The sequence below is a fragment of the Bos javanicus genome, chromosome 5, assembly GCF_032452875.1.
Source record: "Bos javanicus breed banteng chromosome 5, ARS-OSU_banteng_1.0, whole genome shotgun sequence".
Classification (NCBI taxonomy): domain Eukaryota; kingdom Metazoa; phylum Chordata; class Mammalia; order Artiodactyla; family Bovidae; genus Bos; species Bos javanicus.
Window position 1 is genome coordinate 89,644,356 of NC_083872.1, and position 26,026 is coordinate 89,670,381.

Consider the following 26,026-nt stretch of genomic DNA (forward strand, 5'->3'; position numbering starts at 1 on the left):
ACACTATGAAATATCATTTTGTGGGTTTCATATCAATTGATTAAAAGCTTTGTTTCAAATACTGAAATTTAACATTCTTTATAGTAGGTATGTATGATGATTTAATATTATTCTCTTTGAAGCATTTTTTGTTTGAATTATGTGCATGATTAAAGAATCACTTCTTAATGTGAAACAATTGAGAAAATTTGTCTGAATGTGGACATATTCAGTATTTCTTATCAATAATAAGGCTTGCCTTTTCTTCTTTGCTCCACAACTTCTCAGGGAAGTAGAAATCCATGATATCAATGCCTATCAATATAATCAACCTTATAAGTATGACAGGGAAAATAACTAGCTGCCTTTAGATGGGGAATTTGGATTCATAAGAGCCTCATATGGTCTTACTGTATGGAATATAAAAACAATTTATACCAGATTAGTATTTTTTGATCATGATATTGAGTTCCACCACGTAAATAATGCCTTAATCTTCAGTTTTCTATTTTCAAACATATTTAGCAACAAAATGTTCAATTATTTTTTGTCAACATTGTTAACCTGCTGTTAGACTGATTTGATAGTGTGAACATAAAGATCAGTTCAGATGAGGTAAAAGCAGCAACACTTTAACAAATGAACTGTGTTACATGGCAGCACAAATGAGCTAGCATCTCTGGTGCATAATATAGATTGAAAAACATGTCCTTGTTCCTCCCTAGCCATGGCTCACTCGTGACAAGCCACAAATACTTATGCAAACCTCAATTTAAATTCATTATCTAATGCACTGCTTGTTCTTTGACTCAGTGCTTAATTACTTTATCCTCAAATTCACAATAAGAATTTGAGTATTTTCTGGAGGAACAAATGAATATAAGACCTAAAACTGGTATATTTCCCTCTGATTAGAAATGCTAAGCATGGTTTAATTCCAGAATGTTTGTCACCTAAAATGGCCAATTGTTCTATTTTGGCAGGGGGTGGGGGGAGTGTGGTCATACAGTGCAGCATGTGGGATCTTTCTTTGCTGACCAGGGAACGAACCCACACCACAACCCCCTGCATTGGAAGTGTGGAATCTTAACCACTGGACCACCAGGAAAGACCTTGGTCTCCTAGAGTTCCATTTGGATGGACAGACAGTATCAGCAAGGTCATAGTTTTATTTCATAGAGAAATCATGAGAGAAATGGATGACCTAGAACAATGGTTATGCAGTATTCTGCTGCATGTTAGGAGAGAAGGCAGATGAAAGGAATTCAGTTTGGTCTGAGAGCATACAGACATTGTAGTGCTCAGATATCGGGAAGTGAGCTATTAGCATTTGAAATTTTATTGATTTTTTTCCCCCACACTCACTAGCTGATTATTATATGGAGAATTTTATTCACTCTAGACTATGAAAGTGTACAGACTCTGTTTTACTGGAGTCTTCTGCCAGTTTGAAAAAAGGAAAAGTATTAAGCAGGAATCAGACTTAGAATGGAAGAGTAGGATTATAAGACCCTTATTGTGGCTTTCACTATTATTTTAGAAATTTTGTAAATGACAAGGACAGTAGAGATCCCTATACTAACATGAAAGCACCCAAAATACCTCCTAAAGCAGAAATGTTTTTTTAACTCATCATTTGCCAGTTGTTCATAACACAAATAGTTCACATTTGAAAAGCAGTTGTTTCAAACTTTAGACTTTATTTACAATGATAATTTTCATATCTTTATTACTTAGAAAATAATTTATATTTTTTTCATCATTTAGACAAAGAATAGGCCTGAGTCTCATGCCTTTTGCACAGCTTTTACCTTCAATGAAAGTTCTCTGGGAAGGTGACACGGGACACTGCAAATTGTAGAGAGGCAAGGGCGTGAGGAAATGACAATACATACGTGCAATGAAGCCTACTTGACATACAATGCCTTATCTTTAGTTTTACTGGGACTGCAATGGTTAGGATTTGTTCAGGAATTCCATCAAAACAGAACAGACATAATGGGGATTTTTGTGTTTAGAAAGTAGATATTTTCTTAAACATAACATGAGGAAATTCCTTCACTTCTCAGATGAAGACCAACATAGATAAATCCCTGTACAGAGCTACTGTCTTCATTTTCAACTAAGAGCAAAACCAGGTCTTATGTAAATTACAAAAACAAATTATAGTTTAAAAATATGCTAAAGTGGTGTTTTCACCAAGGAAACAATATATCCTCAGGGTTGGCTTAGATTGATAACCAGAAAGACATTCTATCAGCATGCAGGAAATGATACTGGTGACATATTTAGTATACCTGGTCTTTTACTGAACAGGGAGTGACCACAAGCATCAAGGTAACCAATTCCTACTTTTCCTACCATTAACTTCATGGCTGTCCATACAATTCTCCTTTTCCGTAAGAGGGCTGGACGTTCCTTCATTTGTAAGACCTGAGTTTATCTAATGGCACCTATAATTAGGCTCATATAAAAATGTAGTAAATTGCAACAAATACAATGGCACCACAGGAAGTAAGCTTTGGAGCTGGAAGGGAACACTGTAATATTGCTGTCACCAAGGACAGGGAGACCATCACTAGCAGAAAGTATCTTTTCATGTCCCTCGGCATCCTTTGGGATGTAGGTAGGGGTCACATGAAAGTTACACACTTGATGAATCTCCATTCCTTTTTTTGAACTGACTTTTAGCTTTAACACATGGGCAATTTATCTTGGAAGATCAAATGGTTAATCTGCCTGGACTAATGAGCACAGTTCTGGAATGAAGAGGTTCTCACTGCTTCAGCTATCATTATTTCACGTACTTTAAACAAAATGAAAATCAGGCCACGTGCTTAGACGTCTACTCTGGCAGCCAGGTTGGCTCCTAGCTGGGGTTACCAAGCTTTGATGAAACCACCAATACACGGTTATGAATTTAGAAGTATTTTGCTGCCATTCAACTTGCTCAACACCTTTTTTTCCCCTTGACTTTTATATTTATGGTATTTGGAGCAGGGGAAAAGATTAACTTTGTTAAGTAATTAGATATAAGAGGTATGTGAATATAAGTGCTTTTCTAAATCCTTCTGTTATTTGCAACGAAAGGAAAATAGTTAAATTTGCTTGGGAAATGTATTTGACTCACAGTAAGTTTTGCAAACATAGGGACACACAGGCAAGACAAGGGGGAAAATACTCAGTAAGTCCTAAATAATGAAGACCTGGTATTGACTAAAAAAAAATAAATCTCATTTAGGTAGAACCTACATCCATCTGATCATTTTCATATTTTCCTACTTATTGGGAAAGTTGCCTTGAAACTTTATTTTTGAATGTACTATGTTTGCTTTACTTTAAGAATGCCATGGATTATTGTATAATCATTGTTTTAGAAGGGAAGAGTATCCATTCGTGAGAAACAAAGGCATTTCAATGTAAACACTCTTTTCTATGATTTCAGAGGAAATAAAAAGTAGAAATTACAAGTTAGATTTACTGGAAGCTAAGGTTGTTTAGATGATGAACAGGCTTGAATATAGTGCTGTACTGAAGGAAAAGTTATGAGCAAAAAGTCTTGGGAAGAAAGGGACACTGATTATAAACATTCGGGATTAAGACGGTCTTTTGCTTGGGAGACACGGATCCAAGAGTTACCGGAAGTTACTTACTAGTGAAAAAACGTTGTTTGCAGCATCCTCATTTAATTGGCATAAAATAACTGTATCAGATGATTATTTAAATTAGAACAGGTAGATGAGTGGGTGTTCATAGACCTCATGCAAATGAACCATCACTCTTACTGGGTTTGGAGATAGCTACAATGTATAAAAATGGTGATTAAAATAGAACTTTATAAAAATGTTTCCCTTTTCCCTTAAAAAAAAAAAGTTAACTATCTACAGAAACACAAATCTTTATATTTACATCAAGATAACTATTAATGACAAATATATAATAATATGAAATAAAATATTGAAAGTGAGTATCAACTTTTTTAAATAGAGGTTTGGCTCACAACATAAACAAGTGTAGATAAACAAACCAAAAACAAACAAAAAAAAGACTTTCAATGATAGGCCCAATCCCCCAAATCCTTCTCGAGTCCTCCCTGCCAAAAGAAACATGACAATGGGCCAGGCTGCAGATACAAGCCACCCCATCACACCCCTCATGGAATACAACAGGGTTGTCCGTGCAACTTTAGCCAACTAAAAGTCAACCTTCAACGGCCGCCAAGAATCAGGCTTTCACTATGTCAATAAATACCAAACCCTAGGTTGAAAATTTTCCCCTTCATCTCTCACCGTCTATCCCAGAGTGGGTTTCTGTTTGCCTTCCTTTCTTTCTTTTCCTACCACACATTTTGCAGCAAATTAAGACATAGGAGAGCCCAGTGAAGAGTCGTTTCCCAGGTCTTCTCTGGCTACCTTTTAGAATTCTCACCTGATGAAAAGACCTGACTCCAGCTCCTTCTGAGGTGTTTCTGTGTAAAGAATGCCATCCCCTTCCATGGCGAATTGATCTTAGGTGAATGGCAGACATACTCACAAACAGCTCGTATACATTCATTCGGCGACTAGACTGGAAAATGTCTCCGTCTTCCGGGCTTAAGGCTGGTGATGGCAGGAGAACCAGACCTGTGGCCCTGTCCCTCCCTCATCCTGCTAATTCCCTCCGTCTGCAGAGGGGCTTCTACTGAAGCCAGATAGAGGCGGAGACACTCCAGAGTGCACTTCATCCTGTTTGTTCACCTGTGCTGAGTCGTCTGCTGCAGCCATGCTGTGAACCACCAAAGCCAATTCTCTCTTTAGTGCACACAAACGTACATACACCTGAGCATCACTTCTGTCTCTCTCTCACACACACGCATACAATGTTGGCAGGATGTATCAGAATTCAAACAACGCTCTGGAGCTTTCATCCCTCAGGACTAAGAGCAAACGCTCCTTAGTCATAACTTCATTTGCTGTACTGCTTCTGGGCTAAGCCGCACCATCTCCTTTGTGATTTGTTTTCCTTCATTTGTTTTCCTTTATGATTTATTATATCACAGTGACCACTATATATCTTAATATGAATGTTACTAAATTGTGGGGCCAGGAATCCCAGCTTTCAGTGTGTCTGTGTTTGCATGTGTGTCTGTGAATATGTTTTACATGGATCTACGTGACAGCTTATATACACACACACATATATACTTCTTCCTTTAAAAAAAAAATCCTTGGAAGCTGGTGTTACAATGTGAAAGCTTCTCTGAGCGAGAGTTTTTTAAGTCATGTACCTCACTGTAAAAATAAACACATAAAATGCGAAGAATCCCAAAATGCCGTAGCCATTTGCCCATCTTCTTGTATTTCTACAGTGTTGTGTCTAAGTATTGTGCTGGCTTGAAAAGAGTCTGTGTGACAAGTAACTCTGTTTGGAAACATAGCTCATCCTATCCATTGTCACTGGTTTGGCTTTGGGGCTGGGGTCTCCTCTCCTTTCTGCTTCCCCTTTTCTTCGTCTTCTTCCCTGATGGCCTGGATCTGTTCTGAGGGATGCTGCTGGGGGGACTGGTCCTCTATGCCCGCCAACCGCTGTTCCTCCTCAATGACTTTCTTCCACATCTTGTGGTTCTGCAGGAGGTGCTGAGTAATTTGACAGTAGACTTTCCTCCTTTTGAAAATTTTCTTTCCTGAGAAAGCACCAAATTAGACTACTTATTTGTGTGTTAAGTACATGGCAGTTTTTCCATCTTATTCATAGGAGTTAAGTACCAAATGATATGTATACACTTGATGTGTATATAATAATCATTTTTGAGAGTGGGGAAGTAAGAGGAAGATGGCAAGAAGCATTACTGTATCCTTGAGATGTACTGTGAACAGTATTTGACATCTGGTAATATCCAATACAAGGTTCTGTTTGTATCTTGGAATTATTACTCCCACTCTATTCAGGCTCTCAAGATTTCCACCTAGATTATTGGGGTAATTTTTTGTTACATTGTTCTTTACTTTGTCAACCAATTCAACTCATAAAAGTTTTTTTAAAAGACACTCTTGATAGTACTGTTATGCTTCCTGTAGACTAAAAAAAAATTAATTTCGAACTCTTAAGCAGTGAGCTTTGATTCCAATGGTAAGATAGAGAGTAAGCAAATAGGGACAATTATACTGAGTTGTAAAAAGTCTTTAAAGTGTGGCAGGAAGAGAGGGAAATGACCTAGCTGGGAGGATGCTTCATGATGATGGTGGCTTGGACTAGGATCAGGATAATGGAAATGAAGTTGCATAGGTAAATGTGAGATACATTTGTGAGGTATAATTAACAGGACTTGGCAACTGTGAGGAAAAAAGGGAGGAATCATAGACAACCCTGAGCTTTCTGATGTGAACAGGTGAGTGACAAGATGAACTGAGAAAGGAGACAATAGGTGAGAAGCAGATTTGGGGAATATGTTGAACATGCAGGGACTGGCAAATCTCCAAGCAGAGAGCGTAAGCAGGCAGCTGTTCTTGTCTAAGCAACCAGATTACAATGTGCCTTCTTTTGAGTGATCATTTTAGACACGGGCTGAGAATTTGGAAGTTAGGCAAAGATTCTCATGTTGGACTGTAAACTTCTCCATGGACAGACGTTTTACTAAGTGAATTATGTTCTTTCTAGTTTCTCTTCCACAGTACCAAGTAAATGGTGAAGTGCTGACATAATAAAGTGATAAACATAATAAAGGTAAGAAAAAGTGGTTCACAGGAAATTCTGATTTGAGACTATATTAAACAGTTAACAATACAAGTTACCAGGATGATCTGCAAGGCAATTTGAGGGTACTTAATGAAACAGTAATGATTTATCATGTATAATCTGGAAGGAAAAAGAAACAAATAGTAACAACAAACAAACAAAGCAGATGGCTATGAGATATGCCATCAACCAAAATTTTTGTGGAAATGTTGATAATTCCTTCAACAATTTTATTAAAAATTTTTTTCTTGTACTTTATAAAATGTTAAGATCAATTTTAAAAACTGTTTTGATATTTGGCAAAACTAATACAATTATGTAAAGTTTAAAAATAAAATAAAATTAAAAAAAATAAAAATAAAAACAGTTCAGAAAAAGGATATTAAATTAAGTTTTTTTTGAACCATAGAGACACATAAGGAAATTAGTTGAATGAATGACAGGGGGAATGGATACACATAGTCATAAGCAAGAATTAAAAAATATTTTCTATATTAATTATATTATTCATAATATGAATAAGCTTATATTTACCACCTGCTAACTGACAAGCAGGGCTTCCCTAGTGGCTCAGTGGTAAAGAATCCACTTGCAATGCAGGAGATGTGAGTTTGATCTCTGAGTCAGGAAGATCCCCTGGAGAAGGAAATGGCAACCCACTCCAGTATTCTTGCCTGGGAAACCCCATGGACAGAGGAGCCTGGTGGGCTACAGTCCACGGGGGTCACAAAGAGTGGAATACAACTTAGCAACAGAGCATGACACACAGGATCTGATATGGCAGTTTTCTGGATGCTATAGAAATAAAAACCAATGAGTCTCAGTGTTTGCCTTGAAGGAGCTTACCATCTATAGGAGGGAGGGCCCAGAAGACCAAAACTGAAATACACATGCTATGTTTTATGATAGACCTATAGTGATAAGGGAGAAGGCGATGGCACCCCACTCCAGTACTCTTGCCTGGAAATCCCATGGACGGAGGAGCCTGGTGGGCTGCAGTCCATGCGGTCGCTAAGAGTCGGACACGACTGAGCGACTTCACTTTCACTTTTCACTTTCATGCATTGGAGAAGGAAATGACAACCCACTCCAGTGTTCTTGCCTGGAGAATCCCAGGGATGGGAGAGCTTGGTGGGCTGCCGTCTATGGGGTCGCACAGAGTTGGACACAACTGACGCGACTTAGCAGCAGCAGCAGCATAGTGATCAAGAGAGCCTTAATGTTTCCCTCATGTTCATTAAACTTTAGACAGGTTTCTACCAGACTCTAGGACCCTGATCTCTTTTTCCTTAAAGCATCTACTTTATAAAACTTGTAACTGCAATTTCTTGCTCTGCTCCTATGTAGTGTAGATAAATCTCCCAGCCTCAGTAGTTTGACAACCCAGAAACATTTTTCTCAAGGACCTGAGAGCCAATCCTTTGAAATGCAATTATTCAGGAAGACAGGGTCCCTTCCCCCACATCTCCATGGGAGGGAAGGAGCCTAACTTCAATAAGAATCAATTAACAAACACAAGTGGCCTAACCACATTGACCAACTCCCCTCTAAGGTCCTTTAGTACTTTTATCACCAGCTCATCCCAGTGTGTAAAAACCCTCCTGCCTTTGTTTCAATCAGTTGAGTCTAATGTCTCTTTCCTATTTCCTATTTCTTCAAGACCCTATTCAAGAGTCTTGAAGAAAGTCTTCCTTGTCATTTTTAAGAATATGCAGCACAATTTCTCTCTGACACATCAAAGTATGGCAACATCAGGTACTCAACCTGTGAGGGAACAGATACGACTTTTCCCAAAGGATGTGTAAATTATGAGAATGAAATATACTGGGTGAGTAAGCATTCCAGGTAAGTGACAGGCATGTGTACAGGCAGATCGCATGGAGTATAATATCACTTTCTTCAATTATAAGATTCTCAACAAGGGAAATAAACTAAAATTTAAAACAATCTGAATTCTTTCTATAGAAGCCAATAAAACATGTGCATCTATTTAATATTTAAGAGCAAACCTTGAAAATTACTCTTCTATCAAAGTTATCTCCTTGTCTATTTCTACATTGTTTTTATTGCAGTTAAGTTCAGATCAGTTACTGTTGAGAATCTTTACATGTTAACATACTTTTTAACCTAATTCTTTGAGTCAAGACATTTATAGGTGAATCACTGCCTGAAGGATGGACTTGAATCAGACATAGGACATACTCTACTGCTCAAGGTGACTATTCCATCTGAAAGGTATACACATTCATGGCAGTGAATTCACAGGGAAGAAGCTAACAAAAGCTCATTTTTTCCTCTTTTTCCTTTCAGGGCAGCCCCCATGAGAGCAGCTGTTCTCTTATTAAGGCTGCTCAACCTTAGCAATAAACCTCTCTGGAATTAAACTGAATAAGGTGACGTAGAAGGGAGTTTGTACCAAATAAATTTGCGTAGATTAGAGTCCGCAGGTGGTCTAAAATATGCCTGTATTGGGAGCCAAATTGTTCAGCACTGGAACCTTTTGAAATGAGAACAAAGGTCCTTTCATTGCTCAAATTCTAAATGCAGCTTAGTACTTCATTAGAAACCTCTTAGTTCACTGTAGGAATCTTTCAGATTTAATTATGGTGTAGGGAAAAAAGCCTTCTTTCCCTAGGATACCATATTGAAACATTTTATTCTGTATTTCCTGAGAGATCACAAGTTAGGAAGATTGCTGAAATTATCAGTGCATATTTAATTTACATTTTTTTCTGAAATCTAAATTTTAGGATAAATCAAGTTAACCATCTCAGTCATTATGAATTCTGAAATTAAAATTACTAAGAGTCAGTAATAATAGAGTTAAAACTGAGGAAACCTGAGTTTCCATTCTGGTTCTGCAGAAACCATCTACACCTTGGGATGTCTGTTAAACTCCTGAGACTCAGTGTAGATTTTGTAAAATGAGGTAGCTGAACTGAGTAGTCACCAACTCTATTTCTAGAATTCCATGTGGCCAAATTTTACTAAACACTAACGCTGCTTAATATTTATCATTTTCTTGGCTATAATGGGAAACTTCAAAGGTAATTTTTCAAAAGCTATGGTTATCAAATCATTGTTGATGATGTCTTAAATTTTAATGTAAGGTGACCAGTTGATGTTTAGAAGCCACTAGTAAACAGAATCCACAGAATTCTCATTCCCACTTTAGTGAGCATGATTAAAAAAGGGAATATCAGGAGAGTAACACATTAGAATCTGGGAGTCACTATGGCCACCCAACTCTACAGAACAGAGACAAAATGGATATTTAGCATTTGTTGCTAAAGCCAATGTTGATGGGTTGAGCCTGTTGAATTTCCTAACCTAGGTTCTTTCATCCTTGATGCATAGATTATGTGTGTGTTGTTTCAATGTATTTGAGTTCAAATAGCAATCAGGTAGGGCCCATGGGAACAAAGCTTTTCCAGTAGCTAAGCTGACCACACTTTCCAATAACATTCAGTGGAAAAACTGCCCAGCCCTTAGTCAGACAGTGAATTATCTGGCTCTCTGAATGAAAGAAAAAAAAAATCATGCATGTTTATTAAATGAGAAAATGAATAAATAATCCATGAATCCTATCTTGGCTCCTAACTCTGAATGCCAAGGTCAGCACAGAATTTTTAATAGAAATCTTTTTATAAGCATCAGAGGAATAAAATAAAATTAACTTGAGAATAGAATAATGAAGAAAAACAACATCTGGTTTTCCTCTCATTCTGTATCAACATTAATATATAGGTAAGAACTTAAGCAAAAATCTGACCTAAAACCAAATTTGCCCCTCTCTGGCTCTATGAGGACCTACAAGACCTTTTAGAACTAACACCCAAAAAAGATGTCCTTTTCATTATAGGGGACTGGAATGCAAAAGTAGGAAGTCAAGAAACACCTGGAGTAACAGGCAAATTCGGCCTTGGAATACAGAATGAAGCAGGGCAAAGACTAATAGAGTTTTGCCAAGAAAATGCACTGGTCATAACAAACACCCTCTTCCAACAACACAATAGAACACTCTGTACATGGACATCACCAGATGGTCAACACCGAAATCAGACTGATTATATTCTTTGCAGCCAAAGATGGAGAAGCTCTATACAGTCAGCAAAAACAAGACCAGGAGCTGACTGTGGCTCAGGCCATGAACTCCTTATTGCCAAATTCAGACTTAAATTGAAGAAAGTAGGGAAAACCACTAGACCATTCAGGTATGACCTAAATCAAATCCCTTATGATTATACAGTGGAAGTGAGAAATAGATTTAAGGGCCTAGATCTGATAGATAGAGTGCCTGATGAACTATGGAATGAGGTTCGTGACATTGTACAGGAGACAGGGATCAAGAGCATTCCCATAGAAAAGAAATGCAAAAAAGCAAAATGGCTGTCTGAGGAGGCCTTACAAATAGCTGTGAAAAGAAGAGAAGCGAAAAGCAAAGGAGAAAAGGAAAGAAAGATATAAACATCTGAATGCAGAGTTCCAAAGAATAGCAAGAAGAGATAAGAAAGCCTTTTTCAGCAATCAATGCAAAGAAATAGAGGAAAACAACAGAATCAGAAAGACTAGGGATCTCTTCAAGAAAATTAGAGATACCAAAGGAACATTTCAGGCAAAGATGGGCTCGATGAAGGACAGAAATGGTATGGACCTAACAGAAGCAGAAGATATTAAGAAGAGATGGCAAGAATACACCGAAGAACCATACAAAAAAGATCTTCACGACCCAGATAATCACCATAGTGTGATCACTGACCTAGAGCCAGACATCCTGGAATGTGAAGTCAAGTGGGCCTTAGAAAGCATCACTACAAACAAAGTTAGTGGAGGTGATAGAATTCCAGTTGAGCTCTTCCAAATTCTGAAAGACAATGCTGTGAAAGTGCTGCACTCAATATGCCAGCAAATTTGGAAAACTCATCAGTGGCCACAGGACTGGAAAATGTCAGTTTTCATTCCAATCCCAAAGAAAGGCAATGCCAAAGAATGCTCAAAGTACCGCACAATTGCACTCATCTCACATGCTAGTAAAGTAATGCTCAAAATTCTCCAAGCCAGGCTTCAGCAATATGTGAACCGTGAACTTCCTGATGTTCAAGCTGGTTTTAGAAAAGGAAGAGGAAACAGAGATCAAATTGCCAACATCTGCTGGATCATAGAAAAAGCAAGAGAGTTCCAGAAAAGCATCTATTTCTGCTTTATTGACTATGCCAAAGCCTTTGACTGTGTGGATTACAATAAACTGTGGAAAATTCTGAAAGAGATGGGAATACCAGACCACTTGATGTGCCTCTTGAGAAATTTGTATGCAGGTCAGGAAGCAACAGTTAGAACTGGACATGGAACAACAGACTAGTTCCAAATAGGAAAAGGAGTTCGTCAAGGCTGTATACTGTCACCCTGTTTGTTTAACTTATATGCAGAGTACATCATGAGAAATGCTGGACTGGAAGAAACACAAGCTGGAATCAAGATTGCTGGGAGAAATATCAATAACCTCAGATATGCAGATGACACCACCCTTATGGCAGAAAGTGAAGAGGAACTCAAAAGCCTCTTGATGAAAGTGAAAGAGGAGAGTGAAAAAGTTGGCTTCAAGCTCAACATTCAGAAAACAAAGATCATGGCATCCTGTCCCATCACTTCATGGGAAATAGATGGGGAAAGAGTGGAAACAGTGTCAGACTTTATTTTTCTGGGCTTCATCTCCATCTCATCACTGCAGATGGTGACTGCAGCCATGAAATTAAAAGGCGCTTACTCCTTGGAAGGAAAGTTATGACCAACCTAGATAGCATATTCAAAAGCAGAGACATAACTTTGCTAACAAAGGTTCATCTAGTCAAGGCTATGGTTTTTCCAGTGGTCATGTACAGATGTGAGAGTTGGATTGTGAAGAAGGCTGAGTGCCGAAGAATTGATGCTTTTGAACTGTGGTGTTGGAGAAGACTCTTGAGAGTCCCTTGGACTGCAAGGAGATCCAACCAGTCCATTCTGAAGGAGATCAGCCCTGGGATTTCTTTGGAAGGAATGATGCTAAAGCTGATGCTCCAGTACTTTGGCCACCTCATGCGAAGAGTTGACTCATTGGAAAAGACTGATGCTGGGAGGGATTGGGGGCAAGAGGAGAAGGAGACGACAGAGGATGGGATGGCTGGATGGCATCACTGACCGGATGGACGTGAGTCTCAGTGAACTCTGGGAGTTGGTGATGGACAGCGAGGCCTGGTGTGCTGCGATTCATGGGGTCGCAGAGAGTCGGACATGACTGAGCGACTGAACTGAACTGAACTGAAGTGAACCCAGCCTATGGTTAATAATGAGTTCTTTTTCTCTGCTTATGTGAGCTTACAACAGGGCACTTACATGATGGTGAAATAGGTTAATATCCACATTAGACTATCTCTCTAGTAGATGGCCAAAATGAACTATGTCATGCATTTTCCTGACTGCTCAAAAACAGGAACAAATGATCAAGGTGTCTTTCACTGGTAATATTTTTGGGAAGGGCTTTGAAAAGTACCAACAGTAAGATCGTGTTTGATGAAAGTAGGTAGAAACTGCATACTGTATTTCCATGAAAACAGGAACAGTATTTGTGCAATGTCACTATAAAGGTTATTGGTTTTCCTAATTATCCTTGTCCCTCTGACAGGAGTAACAGCAGAGAATATTTCAAGAGATGAAGAGATTGGAATGGCTGTACGATACACTGCAAAATCAATGACCAGATGTGACCACTTCTCACTGTCGCTACTCTCACTGCCTTGGCCCAACGCCTCAGTCATCTCTCACTTGGATGATTTCAAGAGCCTCTTAACACACTGCCCTGCTTACACCCTTGCTCACCCCAAACTCCATAAGATTTTCCATGCAAGAGTTGAAGCAGTCCAGTTAAAACATTAAGTTGAATCAACTAAGTTTTCTGTTCAAAACCTCTGATGGCTTCCTATCTTACTCAGAGAAAAAGCCAAACTCCATTCTGCAGAACCCTACCTTCTAACCCTCTATCATCTGGGTCCCCACTATCCCCCTCTGCTGTTCCCCACCCACTTCCTCTGCTCCAGCCTCCCAGCTCTCTTGGTGCTTCCTGAACACCCAGCCAATGTCCACAGCAGAACCTTACATGGCTGGCTTTCCTCTCTCCTTGAAATGCTTTGTCCACAACTATTTCCATGGGTCACTCCCTTGCTTCTTTCAAAGTTTTGTTTTTTTTTAAACACCTTTCTTATTTAGATATTCCATGGCAATCTTGTCTATGATTTTAATCTTTCTGTGCAATATTTCATATCCTCTTTAACTTTAGCATTTATCAGCATCTAACATATAGATATACTGATTAATCTTCCCTAGTGTCTGCTGACCCCATTGGAAATACAAGTCAAAAAAGGTAAGGACTGATTTTTTTTTTTTTTGGTCTGATTTGTTCATGGTTCTATGTTTAGTACCTAGAAAAATGCCTGGCACAGAGTAGATGCTTAATAAACATTTAATGAGTGGGTGATTACCACCTCTTACCACTTCAGCATCTTTCCCCAACCAAGCCAGTAAAAGCCTCTGTTGGTCTAGTTGGTACCTGAGATTCCTTTCACTGCTAAATCATTAAGATACTCTGAAAAACAGATTTGACTACTTTTTTTTTTTTAATTCATGACAGAGAACATACCTTTGTATGGATATGATATTATAATAGATTCCATAATCTGTAATTTCTATGATGATCATGGTATTTGGGAAGAGGGGAGTATCCATAATCAATTCAGTAGATGATGTGTGGACTTAACTAGGTAACTCATGAGAAGCATCAACTTTATCAGAACCTATGTAAGAAAACAAGCCTGGGAGAAACACATTCGAGAAAGATTTTATGACTCACTTGGAGATTCATTATTTTCACAGGTTTCCTCTTTATTTGGTGCTTCCTCCTCCTCCTCTTCTGGGTCATCCGTGTCTCCTGACTCATCGCCATCTTCCACCCATTTCCCTGGCATCAGTCCTGCTGAATCGTAGGAGTTGCACAGAGGACCCACGATGTGTGAGATGAAGGATTCCTGAAGGTTGGCCAACTGAGGGGCGGAACGGTCCATGAAGGGGCTTATTGGTAACCCAAGGCTGGCCTCTTCATCACCCTAGAAACAGGAATGTAGCAACACGGTTAACTAGAAAGGCAAACAACAAGGAAAGGGTAGAATACAAATTAAGTCACCATTCACTTGGCATCTAAAATGTGCAAATATGCAAGAATCTGGGCATTGATGGAATCTGGGCATTGATGTGTGGACTCTCTCTGTACTTGACTGCTAAAAGATTTTACCCAAATTACTAAGATTCCTATAGGATTGCTTTGTTGCTACTTACCCTTTGGTAATCCTGAGGGTTTGGTTTTCTATCAGGGGAACTACCGGAAATGGTTTATGTGTCAGTAGATGATCTCTATCATCATACTAGTCACTGTTCCTTATAACAGAGTGTAAGTTAGAATATAAATGCATCTTAAAAGGCAATGCTGGACATAAATATCCACCAGATAATCTATCATGTTTGCCTTTTTTGTCTTGTCTCCTAGAAAGCTTAAAATAACTTATTCCTCAATTAAAGTTAGTACTTTATCCCAGCTTTGGGTTGAATTATGTCTTCTGTGATTATATAGCTTCTGATATTCTTATTTTTCTATGTTTAATAGTACTACTGTATAAGTACTACTGTATAAGTGTTTTTATTTTGAACTAATTTATCTTTCTAAAGAAAAAGTTAGATTGAAAGCCCGAAATTACCTAGCAACATTAATGAAAGAATTATACCAAAATATCAACAATGGTTATGCCTACATATGTAATGGAATTATGACAAGTTGCTTTTCTTTACATTTTATCTATAGTCAATATTTCAGGACTGAGTATCAATGAGTTCCAAGAAAACACAATCTTTTCTAGAAAGTATAAACCTTTTTTTATGAGTCCTGTCTATAATACATAAAAAATTCTTTCTTTAAATATGTTTGGTGAATGGTGATTTATTACTTACTAAGGGGCCTCATCTTATTTCTGGATGACTTTGGGAATACAAATTTATTTTTAACATTGACCTAAAATCTGTCTGCTTATAACTTCTATAGACTGGCTATAGTCATGTCTATTTTTAGGGAAGTTTTTTGTCTTCTTTTTAATAAAGCAAATCCTGTTGTATCTTATATAATTTATCTTCTTTAAGCTGTACAACATCATTATAAACCTAATCCTAATTTTGCATGTCAGTCTTTTAAGTATCTAAAGAGAGTTATTACTTCTGTTTTTCCTTAGGGTACATATTTGTACTTCTTTCCTGGCCTTTTAGGTCACTACTGATGCCCATCATTTACCCATCTCCACTACCTTGAGATTCCTCTTATGAGAGATGTTTACAGCACCAAACACAAGGTTTCAAGTACGGCTGGGGTAAGGTCATGTGGGGAAGATCCCTTCATGTTCTGTTGGTAATGTGTCAAATAAAATGCTATTTTTATTAGCTTTTTCATGTACTGCTGTTATAAACTATTAGAAAAGTAAATGAACTTAACTTGATATACATTCATCCATATTAATTTAAACCTAGCTTCTATTATGATAAAATTGATGAGTATTTCAATGGGATTCCTAATATTTTCTGAGGTCATTCTATTATCTTAACACCCTTTTCCATCAAAATACTTAATAACTTTACCTTAAGAGTTTTATGTCTATAGTTCAATTTTTGTCATTTTTTAAACCTCTGATTAAAATTGGCCAGTGCCTTTTCTCATGGTATCATGAATATAAAATGACTAATCACACTTTTACAGCCTTTGGAAGCTTTAGAGCAGGGGTCCCCAACCTCCAGGATCAAATGCTTGATAATCTGAGGTGGAGGGGATGAAATAATAATAGAAATAAAGTGCACAATAAATGTAATGTTCTTGAATCATCCTGCAATCAATCTCCTACCCCGTCTATGGAAAAATGGTCTTCCATGAAACCAGTTCCTGGTGCCCAATAGGTTGGGGACTGCTGCTTTAAGGAATCTATAAGCAGCCTCAATATGGATTAAGGAAAATAGTTAAATTAGTTACCTGTTCATAAAATTCATTGACAATACCCTCCGTCCACTGAAGATGGAGCTCTTTACTCTTAGCGGGCCCATTGATATCAGCCAACTTTATACACATTTGACAAACCAGTAGACGATCATTTTCATTGGTCCAATCTATTCCAACTTCATCATTCACCTGTTTGAAGGACAAAGTTTAAGTGAATGCACAAGTTGAACAGGAAAATAAATTACAGAAAACTGATCATCTTGTTACTATGTATTCCGATCTGTCCACCATGTGCAGATAGGAATACCAAGTAATGAGAAACATCTCAGCTATTTCAAATAATGTTATTTGGCTTGCATAAATTAGCAGTGAAATAGTTCACCTAAAAAAATAACAACAAATGATAGATAATTATGGAACTGAAAATAAATGCTATTTAATACTAGCATGTGTTATAAATTACTACTAAAATACTGTAGCTAAAAATAAGAAATTTTCTTGAGTTACTATTTGGGCATTTATTATATGTTTGATGTATTAAATTCTGCTTCAGGTTTTTGACCTTTACTACTACCAGGTATTAGTATTCCACAGAGATGAGAGAAAAAAAAAAAAAAAAAACAAACCTAAAACAAAATCACAATGATAGTTAGAATTCTATTATTCTTCTGCAGTACAAGGTATAATATATACCTGCTGCTGCTACTGCTGCTAAGTCGCTTCACTCGTGTCCGACTCTGTGCGACCCCATAGATGGCAGCCCACCAGGCTCCCCCATCCCTGGGATTCTCCAGGCAAGAACACTGGAGAGGGTTGCCATTTCCTTCTCCAGTGCATGAAAGTGAAAAGTGAAAGTGAAGCTGCTCAGTCTTGTCCGACTCTTAGTGACCCCGTGGACTGCAGCTCACCAGGCTCCTCCGCCCATGGGATTTTCCAGGCAAGAGTACTGGAGTGGGGTGCCATTACTTTCTCCGTAATATATACCTACAGGACTTCAATATATTAGGTTTCCACATTGGGACCAATGCCTAAATAACTGCTTCTGGTTTAACACCGCATTGCATTTCATTTTCACATTCGACATCTATGAGGTGGCAGCAATGACTTTTAACACTCTTATTCCATGACATCTTTCAATGTGGCCAGAAAATGAGGACTGATACAAATCTAGTTACCTTGGCATTAAATTTGGCAACAAAGTCGAAGTGTTTCTTCAGGTCAGTGGCCAGAATTGCTTCAATGACAAGGAAACGGAAATGCTTAAATTCCACATGGTCAAGGTTAACTAAGAAGTTATATTCTGGCCGGGACATGAAAAGGTTCCATGCAGCAGCCGCATGATGATTCTCCAAGACTGAGCGATCATTGTAGAGCACCGCCTAGGCAAAGACGAGAGTCGGGTTCAGCTTTTTAAATTAGGAACAAAAATAAATAAGAATATGCAAAACATTTGGAATCATCTTTAGTCATAGAACATAGAAATGCAACCTTGTAACAGCTAGTTTTAAGAATTACTTATTACTGTACATTGACTGTTTACTTTTCTTGGTTATTTTTTCTTTTTTTGGTAAGATAAAGTTCATTTCCTTGAAATTTTATTTCAAATTCTTGTAAGTGAAGGGCGTAGAGTTAGCTTATTTCGGATTACTCTTCTTTTTGCAAGACACAGGAATTTAACCATAAAAATATGCAAATATATTAATATCCCTAAGAGGTAACTCAGTTATCTCCCACATCTGAAATAAGAATGACTTCCTTTTAATTAAACACATGTAACTAATAAAGAACTTCCTTGGTGGCTCAGACGGTAAAGCGTCTGCTTACAATGTGGGAGATCTATGATATCCCTGAGAAGCCCATAATTCAAACTATTCTTACCTCACAGTCATAGGAAATATCACCCTCTGTCTAGTAATTGAAAGTATATAGTAAATATCTACTTGTTCGAATAATGCTGAGGGAAGCTGTGAAGCAAAAGAAAGTTGCCTAAAAAAATGCCTAAAGTCCAGTGTGGCAGATTGATGATGGAAGGGAAAAAAAGGTATAAGGACAAAAAGGAAAGACCAAGCACATGAAAATTAATATTGAGGTAAATGAAAATACATGGACATGTAGCAAAACTGAGCGGTAAAAATGTGCTGGCCAAAGGATTTGCTTATGTTTAGGGAAAATACATAGTGTACGGAGGAAACAGTGAAAGAAATGTAAGTAGTCAGAAAAAAAATCAGGATATTTGTACTGTATACAGATGAAAGGAAAATTACTTAAAGGAAATTAATTTTAATTAAGGAAAGCTCTAGGCTAGTCTATAAGAGAGAGCATGGAAACAGATAAAAATAGATGAGAATAAAAGACAAAAACAAACATGACAAAAAAGAGTAATGGGTCAGATTAGTCTCCAGAGCATCTAGAAAGAAAAATAAGACCATGGGATCTTTAGTAAAATGGGTCTGTCCATCTGATTAAATCAAAGTTTAATTATATAGATGGAGATTCCTAGATACTTAGTGATTGATATTTGACTGAAGTTTAAGCACGTGCCTAGAGGAACGTCTTTAAAGTTACTGTTTTGAGAAAACTATGTTCAGGTAAAAAATTTACCTCAAATAAAACAAATCAATCTTTAATTCTTCCTAATCAATAAAAATGCCATAAAAATGATATTTGTTATAATATCTCAAAGGAACTGGATTTACATCCAAAGAAGCCTCTAATTCTTAAAGAACCAAGAAAGATTTGGTTCTCCAATCTTTTCAGGAAGAAAACTTTTGTATAGGTCAGATATTCTTTGTTGAGGAAATTCATTAACATGAATTCAAGCAGTTTTTCTTCCTCAGAAGAAAACTGAGAAGGGATCTCCATAGGTGATAAATGTAGATGCATCATTAATAACTTAGAACAAACCATCATATCTTTTCAAAATGAGCATGGTCTCTAAGAATTTTATCTTAGGTCTAAATATAGTTTCGTTCGTATTCGCTTGGTGCCTGCTATACGTCAAATTTATAAAATTAATATTCTTCAGAGAAATCTCAAAATTGAATTACTTCCCCTGGTCAAAATCGAAAGGTTTACCTGAGGGGCGCTCGTGGCAACCAGGAAAGCATTAGTCCTTCCCGGGTGATCATAGTCATGCATGGCTGCAGCCACATACAAGGCCATCAACTCCAAGGCAGGGATATTTCCAGACAAACATCCGTATTTATCATCAGGCACATTATACATTTTTGAGAATACATATCCCATATGGCCATGTGTAAATCCACTGTCAGAATCTGAGAAGAGACAATGAAAATAATATAGCTTTGAAGAAAGTAGTAAACTGATGTCAGTTATGTTCACTTCTTTATTTAAAAAGCCACTCTTCCTTTCCCATAGTTTACAAGGGAGCATAGAGAACATAATATGTACCTGAATCGCTTGCTGATCCGTGATCATTAATCACAGTTGAGAGGCCTGGAATAGGTTGTGTCGTGAGATACCAAACAGCATGTAAGACATCCGTGGCATGGATTCTGTTGTGGTCTGTAACCAATGCAAAGGAACAGGCATGCATCTGTGAACTCTGGGGTCCGAGGACTAAGAGTGCCACCTACTGGACAAACGGTTTAGTCCTCACATTTAAATAACCTGGGTGAAAGTCAGCCCAACATCCTAGGACAAATACTCTGTGATTGCTCTTCCGTTTCTCTACAACATTCATAGTAACAAGAAAAAACAAAAAACTTACAACATTCATCACACATGCAGATGTCCTAAATGAACAAAATCTGTGACCAGCATCCACCTAACATAAATAAATTTCACTAAATAACCCAACATATACAAACTCACTGTGCGAATCCATGGCAATGTTTACTCTTGTCCTTATGCCCATGTTCCTGTGTAAAACTACGCAGAGGACTAGAACAAAAGGCCCATGATACACTTAACCTAGCTCAGACCAATGGTTCATACCACCCAGTGTCTCATTTCTGATAAATAGCACTCAAATATAACCTCTGAATTGAAAATAGTGCTATTCTTCTGTATCAAACTTAAAACACTGTAAGAAAATGAGTAACGTTTTCTATATGTATTAATAGATAAAATCCACAAAGCACATCAAAACCAAAATCGATTATGTTCTCTGATCTAGAAATTCTGGTTTGGGAATAAAGTTCTAGGAAATACAGAAAGAGAAAAAATTGAAACCTCTTTGTACAATAACATAAGGGGTTGAGCCATCCTGAAGTGTATAAATCTACAGGGCAACCAAGTCCCCCAGTTAAAATGTCCTTATCATAGCAATAGGGTTCTATTTCTACACGTGTGGTCTAGCTTCTATGGAACCATGACCAAAGGCCCACTGTGTTCCTGGCTCACCTTCGTCAGTCCATTTTTTCCGTGTTTTTCTCTTATCTGACCCTTCAGAATACTTCACTGATTTGGTATGCTTTATTCTAAGTATGCTAACTTCATACATTTTATTCCTAATGACCAACCATGATATGATTTCCTTCTATAAGGTAATAGATGACACCTCTGAATAGCACTCAACAGATGAGGAGAAGCAAAAACAGAAGAGAACAAGCAGAATAATAACGAAAATTTGAAAGCAACACCTGTTCTCTGATCAGGGAAGAAAACAGAAATTAGGACATTGTGTTGTTGGTGGCACACAGGAGCACGTAGGAAGATGGTGTGCGTTTTCCTACATTTCTGGCAACTTTAAGTGAAGACACATGGGTAAATCTTGGTTAAACACTCCAGAAACTCAGTGAAGGGTTGAGGGAGGTCTTGAGAGGATGTTTTCAGAACAGCTTTGAGAAGCAGACCTCTTAAGTTCTGGAGTGGTAAACGGCAAACCTTGTTCACTATATCATTGCCAAAGGTGAACACTGATATTACCTAGTCTCCAAAGAACACTTTTATTCAAACTGGGGTCTCTATCTCCATGTATGGACTATCCCAAATGATTTAAGACAATTACATTTTAAATCTATATCTGTGCCAGTGTACAAAGTTGATCATGCTAGAAGTCTCAGGGTCTAGGACATATCTGATTTTATCTCTGCCCTGACATTTATTACCTGTATTACTGAGTCATTTCAAACATTGTCTCACTTCCTTATCTTAAAACATGGAGACAATAATAGTGCCTATTTCATAGTACAATTTTGAGAATTACAGAAGGGGACCTATTTTAAAGTGGCTGTTGTATAGTAAGCTTGTGATTGATGTAAATATCATTACCTAAAATACATGATGAAATGGTTAGATGGCATCACCGATTTCATGGACATGAGTTTGAGCAAGCTCCAGGAGTTGGTGATACACAGGGAGCCCTGGCGTGCTGTAGTCCATGGGGTCGCAGAGAATCATATACGACTGAGTGACTATACGGAACTGAACTGAAAATACGTGATTGCTCTTACGACACAATGATGGATTTGTAAGAATAGAATTGAAGAGCTAAAGATAAAAGCTAAGCTAAGCCATGGAGGAGGGAGAAGGCAGTGATGACCCACCAGAAGAACATGCAACCTGGTCAGAGGGTTTCCAGGGCTATGATGGAAGAGAGTTTCTGGGTTAAGTTCTTTACTCTTCCCTTGTGACAAGCTGGGAAAATTACTATGTGATGTAACTACCATTACCACTACAAGTCAGAGAAACCTGTGCATGTGCCCAGCATTACAAGGTGGGTGGAGGCGGTATCAGGGTATTGACTGGGTCTCTTTGGGATGAAAAATAGGCAACACTAAGTCAGGTGAACTTGTAGCTCTTGAGTTATACTGCTTACTGGCCTGTTCCCCATCCCAAGGTCCAAGTCCAGAAGGGTTTATAGCTTGTGTGTGTGTGTGTGTGTGTGTGTGCTTATGCTTAGTCATTCAGTTGTGTCCAATTCTTTGTGACCCTATGGACTGTAGCCCAACAGGCTTCTTTTCCCATGGAATTCTCCAGGCAAGAATACTGGAGTGGGTTGCCATGCCCTCCTCCAGGGGATCTTCCTGACCAGGGATTGAACCCATGTCTCTTAGGTCTCCTGAACTGGCAGGCAGGTTCTTTTTACCACTAGTGCCATCTGGGAAGCCCAAAATTTCTTTGAACAAACTATCTAAATAATTTCGTGCTGAAAATGTAAAAAAAAATAAAGCTTGTCAAACACATTTTTTGAGGTAAGTAGAGTTGGACTGTGAAGAAGGCTGAGCACTGAAGAATTGATGCTTTTGACCTGTGGTGTTGGAGAAGACTCTTGAGAGTCCCTTGGACTGCAAGGAGATCCAGCCAGTCCATTCTGAAGGAGATCAGCCCTGGGATTTCTTTGGAAGGAATGATGCTAAAGCTGAAACTCCAGTACTTTGGCCACCTCATGTGAAGAGTTGACTCATTGGAAAAGACTCTGATGCTGGGAGGGATTGGGGGCAAGAGGAGAAGGGGATGACAGAGGATGAGATGGCCGAATGGCATCACTGACTCGATGGACGTGAGTCTGTGTGAACTCCGGGAGTTGGTGATGGACAGGGAGGCCTGGCATGCTGCGATTCATGGGGTCGCAAAGAGTCGGACACGACTGAGCGACTGATCTGATCTGATCTGATCACCATTTTGGGGCTTCCCTGGTGGCTCAGACAGTACAGAATCTGCCTGCAATGCAGGAGACACAGGTTTGATCCCTGGGTCAGGAAGATCTCCTGGAAAAGAAAATGAGAACTCACTCCAGTACTCTGGCCTAGAGAGTTCAATGGACAAAAGAGCCCGGTGGGCTCCAGTCTATGGAGTCTCAAGAGTCAGACATGACTGAGCAACTAAAACCTAACTTAATTTATAATCATTTTAAGTAGATACATGTATATGTATAACTGAATCACTTTGCTATACACCTGAAATGAACAAAGCTTTGTTAATTGATTCTAAGTTAAAAAGTTTTTTTCTATATATGTTTTGCTTTTTAGAGGTTAACATAATCTTGATTTAAAAACTAGATATGAGAGTATATGGGGGAAAAAAACCTTCTTTTTGCTTTGAGTATAGGTTCACAAGTGCTAAACAATAGTTACCCAAACCTAACTCCTTTAATACATATTACATATATTTATATAGATATAGTTATACAGGTGTAATTCTAAAAGGATTACATTGTCACTATCACTTAAGCAGAATGGAAAAATTATCTGCCTTTAAGAAGTCGTTAAGATATTTATTAAACACATACTCACACCTACTGTGAGAAAATACTGTGCCAAGTGCTGGTGGTATTGTTGCTCTTGCCATTAATTCTCTGGGGACCACCTCAGGCGCAAAGGCACCTGAGTCAACATAGGGGATTGAGAAGTTTCTATAAGACAGACAAATATGCTCAAAGACTGCTCTTCTTTTTCTGACCTTGATAGGCAACTGACAGAGCTATGGAATGCAATCAGAGCTATCCTTATTTTATCATTATTATTCTCAACCTCTTCCTTCATCGCTGCATTTTGGACAAACCTCTTAATAATTCTCTCACCCACCTGGCAAACACCACCACCCCTCGGCCCCTGCCTCTTGGACAACACATAAACACGCGTGCACATACTAATACCATCACCCGCCTTCCCTTTCCCCAGAACCTGCGTACCCCCTCTTCTGTCTTAATAGACCTGTTTTCTCTTTTTCTCCTTTTCTCAAGCACAGGGTTGAAATGAGCTGCTATAGAAGGCTGGGGTTGCCTATAAAATTTATAGGTTTTTAGAACTCAATTTACAGATTTTCTATTTAAAGTTCTCTATGCTCCTATTCACCAATGAGTGAAGCAAAGTACTAAAGAATAGAAATGAGACTTGAAACATTCTTCCCCCCACCTTTGGAAAGTAGCTAATAGTGTAGCAGTTCTGCCCCGCTAGCTTGTTGTATGTCACCTTGGTGGCTACCTTTAAACTCGGTGGGCTCATCACATACGCCTGATCAAACTGAGCTAGACGGAGGCTGTGCTGACTGTGCTCAGTCGCGTCTGACTCTATGCCACCCCATGGGCTGTAGCCCGCCAGGTGACCTTCCCGACCCAGGGATCTAACCCGAAGTCACAACGTCTCCTGTTCTGGCAGGCGGGTCCTTTAGTAAAGGTTCTGGGCATAAATGTACAAGCTTTCATACTTTCCCTCTTCTCTTGGAAATTGTCAAAAAGTGTAATTAAAACTGTAATAAAATTTTAGTTTCTAACATTTTAGCTCATTGTCATATTAAGGCTAATCTTGCCTGGAAAATCCCATGGACGGAGGAGCCTGATGGGCTGCAGTCCATGGGGTCGCTAAGAGTTGGAGATGACTGAGCGACTTCACTTTCACTTTTCACTTTCATGCACTGGAGAAGGAAATGGCAACCTACTCCAGTGTTCCTGCCTGGAAAATCCCAGGGATGGGGAGCCTGGTGGGCTACCGTCTATGGGGCTGCACAGGTTCGAACATGACTGAAGCGACTTAGCAGCAGCAGCCCTATTTTGGTTACCTTTAGGCTTTTTTCATTTAGTTATGGGTTTATACAGAAATATTAGAAACATAGTTCTCTAGGAATAAATGCTAAATTTTTGCACATGTTAATTTTAAATAATGATAAATACAGCTTTTAATAAATATCTATCTTGGTCTAAATTTATAACCCTATAACATGCACAGTATTATGATTTAAAAGTGATCATGAATTGAGTTAAAACTTTTCTGTGAGAAGATGTAAATAAATTCCCTTTCACATCTAACAGAAAAAGCAAAGATATAACAAATTCTTTTCCACATGAAGAACCTGGTATTTCAGGAAAAACATCTGTTTACCTGTAATATATAAATAGGTAATAATAAAATTTAGAATCTGCAAACTTTTTACAGTTAAATAAATACTGGTCAACTTTATGAGTTAATGGAATACTATCTAGAGAAAAGTTGAAAGAGATTTGAACTCAGTGGAACTTAGCAATAGCTGATTATATTATATGGAAATTTAATATTATTTATAAATTTAATTTAAATTTAATCATCAATTAATATTATTTGTAAATTTAGTCTGATGACTAGCTGTTCTTTAATGTTTGCAGTGGCTTCCTTTTTGTAAAAGCTTATTTATGTAATTCCTTAAGCTTTGAGAAATCACTAACACTTAGGTCAATCCCTGGCATTCAACCAGGGTAGCTCTGGGAAAGCAGTATTAAAAAAGCATGGCTTATCTTCAGATCCTTTCAAACTACCCCTTTTTCATAATTCTCTCTCCACGTCCATGGCCCCATCCGCCAGAATTTCCCACGGTGCCCAGAGTGCTTAAATTCCCCTCTCT

The 26,026-nt window shown here is 38.2% G+C and overlaps 1 protein-coding gene across 1 annotated transcript in view; it reads right to left on the reverse strand.

Annotated features, from left to right (window-relative positions):
- Positions 1–1,659: 1,659 nt before the first annotated feature.
- PDE3A (phosphodiesterase 3A) overlaps positions 1,660–26,026 on the reverse strand; it is a 370,530-nt gene continuing 346,163 nt past the window's right edge. Inside the window, exons 11-16 of the mRNA XM_061417690.1 lie at positions 20,159–20,272; positions 19,823–20,022; positions 17,923–18,126; positions 16,781–16,936; positions 14,573–14,825; positions 1,660–5,641 (exon numbers count right to left, since the gene is read on the reverse strand). Of these exons, the coding sequence (XP_061273674.1) occupies positions 5,412–5,641; positions 14,573–14,825; positions 16,781–16,936; positions 17,923–18,126; positions 19,823–20,022; positions 20,159–20,272 (1,157 nt within the window). The 3' untranslated portion in view covers positions 1,660–5,411. The remainder of the gene's footprint in view (positions 5,642–14,572; positions 14,826–16,780; positions 16,937–17,922; positions 18,127–19,822; positions 20,023–20,158; positions 20,273–26,026) is intronic.